The sequence below is a fragment of the Sporothrix brasiliensis genome, assembly GCF_000820605.1.
Source record: "Sporothrix brasiliensis 5110 chromosome Unknown Cont19, whole genome shotgun sequence".
Taxonomy (NCBI): domain Eukaryota; kingdom Fungi; phylum Ascomycota; class Sordariomycetes; order Ophiostomatales; family Ophiostomataceae; genus Sporothrix; species Sporothrix brasiliensis.
The window spans coordinates 2,847,299-2,856,483 of NW_024467138.1; the positions used below are offsets into that span (position 1 = coordinate 2,847,299).

At 56.5% G+C, this 9,185-nt stretch overlaps 3 protein-coding genes across 3 annotated transcripts; 2 read left to right on the plus strand and 1 right to left on the minus strand.

The window, feature by feature from the left end:
• Nucleotides 1–2,557: 2,557 nt before the first annotated feature.
• Nucleotides 2,558–3,312, plus strand: SPBR_00974 (uncharacterized protein; the record flags this gene model as incomplete). The annotated part of the gene is made up of 2 exons (XM_040759293.1): nt 2,558–2,584; nt 2,647–3,312. 2 exons carry the CDS (start codon nt 2,558–2,560, stop codon nt 3,310–3,312), a joined length of 693 nt encoding a protein of 230 aa, XP_040618606.1.
• A 743-nt stretch (nt 3,313–4,055) lies between these two features.
• SPBR_00237 (uncharacterized protein) lies at nt 4,056–6,486 on the minus strand (the record flags this gene model as incomplete). The annotated part of the gene is made up of 2 exons (XM_040758556.1): nt 4,056–5,551; nt 5,607–6,486. The coding sequence occupies 2 exons, from the start codon at nt 6,484–6,486 to the stop codon at nt 4,056–4,058; spliced, it is 2,376 nt and encodes a 791-aa protein (XP_040618607.1).
• Nucleotides 6,487–7,837: 1,351 nt separating this feature from the next.
• SPBR_00815 (lysophosphatidate acyltransferase) lies at nt 7,838–8,882 on the plus strand (the record flags this gene model as incomplete). The annotated part of the gene is made up of 2 exons (XM_040759134.1): nt 7,838–8,573; nt 8,659–8,882. 2 exons carry the CDS (start codon nt 7,838–7,840, stop codon nt 8,880–8,882), a joined length of 960 nt encoding a protein of 319 aa, XP_040618608.1.
• Nucleotides 8,883–9,185: the final 303 nt, after the last annotated feature.

A 9,185-nucleotide genomic window follows, 5' to 3' on the forward strand; every position in this document is an offset into this window, starting at 1 on the left:
TGTGACGTTCATCCCCCATTCTCTTGCGTCCTCGTTCACTCCCTACTCCCTCATAGCTCAAACTGCTCTGCCCCTCATCTGCCCGTCCATCCCGTCGTAGCCCTTGCTGGGCCCACGGGCTCTCGATCTTGATGGGTCGGTGGTAGGGGAAATGCTACCAAGCTGTGGCTTCTAGGCCGCCCAGGCCGCCCGCCCGCTGTCTATCTGCTCTGGACGCCAGTCCACGCTCCGCCAAGAACGGCCAGATTTCACTGAGCCTGGTCTCTGGGCGCGGCGCGGCGTTGCATTGCCTTTCGTCCCTCCCACGCTCCCAGTTTTTCTTGGCAACGATCGCTTGTTACAGAACTGACCGTCTTTAAACTTTAAGTTTGTCAAGCTCTCTGTTCCCAGACGAGCCAGAGCAAGACAGCGATTACGACATAAACACTGCGACGTGATGCTCTTTCGCACTCGCGCTGTTCATGACATGTGCAAACACTCGAAGGGCGTTTCATAGGATCCATTTGGTTCGACCCGTTTTCTGTAGACCATCGCGATCTCGTCCAAAACGGGCTACATTTCCATTTCTGCCGTTCCTGTTGTTTCCTCTGTTTCCTCTGCTTCCTCCGGAGTTCTGTCGACTCAAGCTAGCAGAGCCAATGGCCCCTTCTCACCACCACTGAAGTCTCATTTGCAGACGACAGCGTGCATTACCCCTCTTCTTTTCGGCGTCGACGCCCTCTTTGTCGCGCTCTGCTTCAACATCGACAAGCATATTTTTTGCTTCCTTTTTTCATTACACGCCCCCCTCTCTTCCACCCCCCCTTGTCATCTTTCGGCATCACTTGAGCACATGAGGTATTTTCTACTTTGTTCTGCAGATTGACGACTGGTTGACGAGACAAAAGGAGACAAAACAAAAAGAGATCGCACAGAGCAGAGGATAGCCGACGGCTGGCGGCCTACGGGACTAGAGTAGCCGCAACTAAAGGCCTATCGAGGGCCGGGCGTTTGAAACAGGCCGCCAGTCCGCTCAAAAAGAGAGTTCGTTGGCCCCTAGACAACCGCCAGCACATATGAGCAATAGCAATTCCACGTACAGATATGGCACAAAATAGAATTAATTTCAATGGTGCCTGGAGCCGCCGTTCAAGCGTGGTCAGCCCAAAGAAATAGTACTTCATCGCGTATATTGCCGCACATGTTACTTTCCGTACACGCACGTACATCGCAATTAATACGATGTATGCACGACCTGTAGCTGCAATGCACAATGTTACGCCATGCTGCCCACATGGGAGACGTCCAGCTCGACCAGGCGAGGCCCACCCGTGCAAGATACGATCTGTCCGTCACAGGAGAATTCTCAAAAATATCATCCGTGGATCCATTCCGTCGACATCGTCCTAGTTCACAATATTAATATTAATAAATCCATTTTGTAATACAGTCTTTGCCCTATTGGCCTTGTGAGACATGGTCTCTCTTCCGATTACCGTTCTAGAAAAGGAAAAGCACCAGAACCCCTCTCTGGCAATGCCTCTTCTGAAGGTCCATAGCTCCCCGCTTTCATCACAGGAATGAAGCTCAAGATATGCACACGCAATGTCCATGAAACATTGGAAGCTGTAAAAAATAAGGATATTACCAGACAGCCAATGCACGAACAAGACATGCTGCGTAACTCGTTCACCATCCAATGCTGTCTTTCCGTCCATAAAGCTGTATATGGCAACCAAAACGATGTAAAGCACCGTCTCACGATAATCGATTGCGAACTGGCGGTCCGCAGGGCAGTGCACACGTTTTCATCCCAGCTGCCAGCTGTTGCCGACGAACCTAAAGAGGACGAAAGAGCACACCATGCTGGCGTGAAATGAGGATCCCACATGACAATATATGAGCGAACGGGACCTAGACCATGACGAGACAGAGAATGGCTTGTTCGTTGCTTGTTCGTTGCTTGTTCGTTGCCCCTCCATCGTTGCTCTCCCCCCTCTCCCCCCTTTACCAACTATCCCTTTCAGCTCGATGATCCCCTCCCCGCCCTCTCAGTGACCAGTGACGTCGATGGCCCTTTTTTCTTCTGATTCCTTGTCAATATTCCTTTTAATTTAGCCATTTTGCGTGATGGGCGACCTGGACCCCCTAGCTCGGCGCCCCTCTTTGTTCACTTCAACCAGGGTGTAGCACCCTTTCATCGTGTAAGTGCCCCAAGACCCACCAAGGGATCGACCTACGCCTCTTACATACGTTGTGCACTGCCTAGCTCTCCTGTCCAAAGTATGTATCGTCCCGGTTGCCCCATTCGACGACAGCTGAGCTTCCCCGGCCAACCTCTCCATTGAGGTCATTGCCTCTGAAAGCTCCCTCTTTCCTGCCCCTCTCCTCGTAACGGTCTCTGTCCCTCATTTTCATTCTCCTCTCCCGTGCCACGCTCGGAAACATATGAGTACATAAGTACCTGTCAGCTTCCCCCCTTCCCCTCGAGCTTCCCGTTTCTTGTTTCTTCTTTCACCCCTCATCATCATCCTCAATTCCTTCTATCCACAAACCACTTCCTATCCCACCCTTCACAATGTCTTACGGCAACGACAACAACGACGTGAGTCCACACCCCACTCATGACAGTCCATCCACCCGTGACCATCGTCGCTAACAATGCAGTCTGGCTACGGAGGCAACTCCGGCGGCTTCGGCGGCAACAACAACGATGACAGCAGCTTCGGTGGCTCCGGTGGCCGTGGCGGCCGCAACGACGACAACAGCTTCGGCTCGTCGGGCAACTCGGGCAATTCGGGCTCGGACAGCTACGGCTCCGGCAACTCGGGCTCCGGCAACTCGGGCTCTGGTGGCTTTGGTGGCAGCTCCGGCGACGACAGCTATGGCTCGTCGGACAACTCGGGCAGCCGCGGCGGCCGCGGTGGCGACGACAGCTACGGTTCGTCGGGCAACTCCGGTAACCGTGGTGGCCGTGGCGGTGACGACAGCTTCGGCTCGTCGGGCAACTCGGGCAACTCGGGCTCCGGTGGCTTCGGTGGCAGCTCTGGTGACGACAGCTACGGTTCGTCGGGCAATTCGGGCAACCGCGGCGGCCGCGGTGGCGATGACAGCTACGGCTCGTCGGGCAACTCCGGCTCGGACAACTTTGGCTCGGGCAACTCGGGCTCCGGTGGCTTCGGTGGCAGCTCCGGCGACGACAGCTATGGCTCGTCGGGCAACTCAGGCAACCGCGGCGGTCGCGGTGGCGACGACAGCTACGGCTCGTCGGGCAACACCGGCTCGGGCGGCTACGGCGGCAACAACAACGACAACAACGACAGCAACTACTAAGCGCTTGGTCGCACGTAGTTTCGTTTTACTGAGAAAGGCCGTCGACGGTCAATGCTCCCTTGCCGGATTCTGTCCCAGAGCAAGGGGCGCCGGGCTGTTTTTGAGTTGAGCAGGAAACTCCAGGTAGCACCCTATTCTTTTCTTTTGTCTCCGAACATCCAATGAAGTATAACAAAGCACCAATTATGTCGTGCATTGAAATCCAAGAACATATGCATCTTGAAAATGACTGTGACCAAAAGAATCCGTATTGAACAAAAGCAAATGTATGAAATAAACGCCTTGTGTAGCCTTGTGGGTCAATCGTCCCAGGAAAGAATAGAGTGACAAGAGGGCGGGAAATAGTAGGACAGACGCACGGAATAAAACACCGCTATAGACTTTAGATACACTCCCCGCATAGACTGTTGTTTAGGGTAGAAAAGGTGCGAGAGAATGGCACGGGGGAGAGAAAGAGAGACAGAGGTAGTTGAGTAGTGCGTAGAGTAGGTGGTTGTAAAAGGAAGCGGAGCCATCGAGGACGCCACGACGCCCCCTCCGAAATATAAAAAAAATGTAGAGAGGCCGTCTAGAAGCAGGGAAAGGAGAGAAAGTAGATCAAGGGGCGATCAGAGCACACTTAGGAAACGGATACAAGCTCGAACAATGGCAGTCTAGACATAGGCAATCGCCAATGCAGCGCCCACAACGACAAGCGCTGTTGTGGCCGTCGCCATACCCATGCCCAGACCGCCGGCAGGGAGTCAACAGATCTTGAGCCCGCACACCTCGATGCCCTTGCTTTCCACGTGCACGGCATGCTGGCTACGTAGCCCGCTGCCGACAGAAAAGTACTGCTGCGCGATATCCCGGACAAACGCAGCGTCCGCCTGGCTCCACACATCCAAGCCCATGCGCGAGACGGCATCGCTGTCGACGCGGAGGGTATGAGTCGAAGGTTGCGGGTAGAGCCGAGCGTGGCCGCGGTCGTTGTTGTTGTTGTTGTTGTTGTTGTTGTTGTTGTTGTTGGCATTGATGTTGCGATGTCGTCGCGCCGAGGAGGATGACGATGCACGGCCACCACGTCTCCTCAGAAGAAGCGCTGTTGACGACGATGCGGCGCCGGAAAGACCGCTACGGCGCGCATCTACGAGGTCATCGTCGTCGGACGACCGACTGGACTGACCGACTATACCATCGCCTTCGCCACTGCCGCGGGCCGCATTGGTTGCATCATCATTGTCATCGTAATCATCATCATAATAGGCACCCTCGCCGTCGTCGTCGTAGTACGCGTCCTCCTCGTACTCGTCGTCATCGCTGCCCTCGACAATGTCCGACAGCACCGAGAGAATCTGCGTGGTAAGGCGGTGGAAGTAGGTAATAATAGCAAGCTCCAGGCGAGCACGCTCCTCGCCCTCATTGTCGTCGTCGTCGGTGTCATGATCATTACTACCGTCCATCTCGTCCGCTGGTGCCCGCCCTGCCGTCAGGGACGTGACCGAGTCGAGGAGGTTGGCATTCGCAGAGGGCGACTGGGGATTGTCAGATGGCGCCACTTGTGGCCGAGGAGGCGAAATGTCGGCCAGAAGCTGTGCATCATGAATCGTCTCGTCTGTTTCCCCAGACCGGCTTTGTTCACCGGCACTAGCCCACCACATGAAGCCGTGGTATGCCAAGGCGGCCCAGGTTGTCGGCTCCACGATAGATTCGGAAGCGTCGGTGAGTTGTGCGTCTGCTTGACTCGAGAGCGACTCGCTGCGGCCTGCCAGCCTCTCCAGGCCGGCCACCAGCGCTTTGTAGCGGCGCAGGTCACGCTGGGTGGCCTTGAGTGGCACGCCCTTTGCAATCTCGACCGTAGGCCAGATTTTCTCAGATTTGCTGTCTTTGACACCCGCCGTTCGTGCTGACGAGGACGGTGACGGCTTCACTGGTGATGCTTGGTGGGCACTTGCTGGAGGTGGCATTGTAATCAACACGTCCCAGAGGTCGCTCTTCATGGCCAGGATGCTGTCGGTGGTACAAGCAATCCAGCCCGGTCCAGGGTTTGCGGGGTTGCTGTTGTCGAGCAGGTTTGCTCCTCCTGCCTCGGCAGCGTCGCGTGTTGCCCGTTTCGAGGCGGCTAGGTCATCCATCAGGAAGGTAATGTCGTTGACCCCGATGGTAAATAAGGGACGGATGCGTTGGTGGGCGACGGCCGAAGGTTCGACGAGATCAAGGGCCGAGTTGGGAACATTCGCCAGGACCGAAATGTTGTACACTAGCCTGTTAGCAGAGAAAGTACAGCATGTCGACTGCACACCACAGAGACATACCGAAATTGTTGGTCTCCCGCACGGGCGCGTGGGTCGAGATCAGGATTCGCTTCCGCAGCAGGGCCGCGCGGTAGATGGGGAAGATGAGAGGGCCAAACGTGTCGAGCAGCGTCGTCAGGCTCCAGGCCGGATGGTGCGGCGACAGGCGGTGGCCAGGGGGTAGAAGGAGGGCGGTTCCGTCCGAGACAGAGCGGCTGCGCGAATGTTTTGGCACTGCCAATGAAGGTTGCGGCCGGTAGCCCATGGGCGGGGGAACGGGCACGGCAGGCGAGCCCAACGGCGAATCGGCGATTTGGAGCAGTGGACGCTCATCCGCCACGGGAGATGTAGCACTAGCCGCGCCCGTCGAGCCATTTTTGAGCCAGTACGCTTCCAGCAATGGCACCTGCGTGTTGTCGGCAGCCAACTGTCGAGCCATGTCCATCAACGCTGCAGCGTGTCGCCATGCACGGCCAAGCCGGCCGTAACTGCGCCGGACCAGCACACCGACGGCAATCATGCGCGCGTTGCGGGCGCCCGCCTCTTCGGTCGGCAGGTTGACAAACGCGCTGAGGCCTGCATAGCCGGTGGTGTCGGAGGGGGGCGTGCTCGATGTCGAGCCAGAATCGCCGTTGCTAGCCTCTTCATGCACAAAGTAGATGAGATCTTCCGACACGGCGTGCAGACCAGACGGCAGGCTCTTGTACTCGACAGCACCACTCAGGTCCAGCCCGGGTGTGGCCTGCTTCCAGACAATGGTGTAGCCGGCCTTGACGTCAAATTCGATCAGAAAGAGGGCAGCAATCGGCGGCCGGTCGGGGAGCAGTCCCGCAGGTGTGATCGGAGCCGGCACTGCATTCTCGCGCCGCGGCGTCGAAGGTTCCGCCATGCTCGATGCCATCGCGTCTGTCTGGTCTTGTTTTATTGATCGATGCTGGCTCCTCAGGCACCGATCGTCCAATTCCGAGTCGAAATGTACCCGGACGGCCTATCGTCGTCCGTCGATGCAGTCGTCTCGGTGTGCCGTAGCCCCTTGGCAATGCTCCGTTTCTTTCTCTATTGTGCGATGTCTGCACGTCGCAGAATCCAGGACCGAGGCAGTCGGATGGGGCCAATCGTCATAGCGTGGGACAGGCTGGCTGTCGAGACGTGTGGTTTGTTGTCGTGAGGCAGCCCCATAGTCGCCAATTGACTTTGGTGGAATCTTCCATGTTTTGTTTGGGGAAGCTGCGCCCTGTCGGCTATTGTAAGCTACAGTGTGCATAGGCAACATAGCTCTAGTTGGCACTGTGAACCCTGGCAGAGGCACAACGCAAGAGCCACCCATCCTGGCTAAGGCCAGTTCCTCGGCTTCCCTACGAGTGCCTGGATTTGAACCAATCACAGTGCCAAGATGCAGGCATATGGTCCCCACGAGAGTCACAGCTCTTTCCCTACCAGGCAATTGCACTGTCCCCTTTCCAGTGACATCAACAAAGGCCTACTGTCGAGGATCATACTTTTATTTTGTCAATTACGTGTCCGTATTCGCTTCAAATATGGTTGCGTATTATATTACTTATGCTCCTATTGCTCGTAACATTTCCTGCTGCTGTGGACACCATTCCGCCGTCCTGAAAGCTTCAGCAGCTTTTGGCTCGTGCCTTGCTCGTGCCTTCCCCATTCGGCAGGGCCCCGCCATCCCAACAAAACGTTAGGCGAAGAGAAATTCTCCATTTAAAAGTTAAAGAAATTTAAATAGTTTATCCGTTGAAAACGATCCCTGCCTGCCACTACAACAACCTCAACTTCCACCGCCTCCGACGATACTCTGTACGCGACACCGATCGTCTCTCGCTTCCTCGGTCGTCTTGCACAGTCACAGCCGCAAGGATCTTGCAATCTACAGAGCCCTCTCGACAACCTCTCCGCGCCCGCCACTCACTTGTTCCGCAACGTCGCATTCGGACCCTGCCTGAAATAGCACCCGCCATTTACCGTCTTTGGGGTAACCGAGAAAGACACAGTTTGAGTGGCTGGCTGAGACTCAACCCCCAAATTTGTCGTTTCTGCGAGCGTGTGCCAGTGTACGGAGTAACTGCGGTGTGAGCAGCCCTCGATCACAAGCCAGAAAATCACAGAAATCACAGAGGACTTAGCGCTCAGCTGGGCGAAACGAAAGTCTGCAGTTCTCCCCAGCCCACGACGCTTTCTACAATACCCTCTGCCTCGCCATCCCTCTCCCCATTTCAACACCGAACTCGTCGACCACGATGGTCGCCGTCCTCTCTGCCGTCGGCTCGGCCCTCGCGTGGTTCCTGGTCCGCTATTTAATTGTCGTCGTCATGTTCTACTTGCTTGCCTACGTCAGCCCCCTCGCCGGCTTTGCCGCCCGCATCCTGGCCTCGTGGATCGCCCTCGTCTCCTGCGCAATCTACGGCGTCTTTGCCTCCATCGCCCTGCGCTTGTCCGGCGGCAACCGCTGGCAAAGTGCCCAGTGGGCCACCGCCCGTGCCTTCAAGCTCACCATGTCGCTGCTCACGGGTATCACGTTTGAGGTGGAGGACCCCCACGACTACCTGGGCGGCACACGCCCGGCCGTCTTTGTCGGCAACCACCAGAGCGCCCTCGATGTCTTGATGCTGGGCTGCATGTTCCCCAAGTACTGCAGTGTCACGGCCAAGAGCTCGCTGCGCAACTACCCGTTCTTGGGCTGGTTCATGCGCCTCAGCGGCACCATCTTCATCGACCGCGCCAATAGCAAGGACGCCCGCACCGCTATGCGCGGTGCCGCCGATGCCATCCTGTCGCAGCGCCAAAGCGTCTACATGTTCCCCGAGGGCACCCGCAGCTATGCGCAGGAGGCCACGATGCTGCCCTTTAAGAAGGGCGCCTTCCACTTGGCCGTCCAGGCCGGCGTGCCCGTTGTGCCCGTCGTCGTCGCCAACTACAGCCACCTCTACTCGACGGGCAAGCTCCGTTTCCTGCCGGGCAAGATCCCAATCAAGGGTACGTTCTTCATCGTACATGCATCCCCTTTTCGTTTTCTTTTTTTCGTTCCATGACTCGTCAACCAGCTCCTAACGTTGTGTAGTCCTCGAGCCCATTCCGACCACCGGTCTCACCACCGACGACGTCACCGCGCTCACCGAGCGTGTGCGCGAGGCAATGCTCCAGGAGCTTGGCCCGCTGACCATTCAGGGCCGTGCCCAGGCCCTGGCGACCGCCACCAAGGGCAGCAAATCAGCACCCATCGCCGTCCCGGCCCCAACGACAGCAGCCTCCGACAAGGGCACCTCGAGCGGCGTCTCATTATAGCGTGGCCCTTGCCCAACAACGACGAATACAATACAATTATTAACCAGCCACCCATAACGGCATCGCCTGACAGCTTCTGGACCGTGCTGTTTCTGCCACGACATGGGCCATGTACTGTCAAATCAACCCTCCTCGACGGGATGATTCCTGACGAATGCATCGCCGACAAGCTTCTTGTCATCAAACGTCTCACCCAAGCTCGTGAAGACTTGCTTTAGAAAATGATTTATGTTTTGATTTTTGCGCCCATATTTTGATTGTTCTATTCTGAGCTTTATACTTATACACTCTGCATTTTGTTGG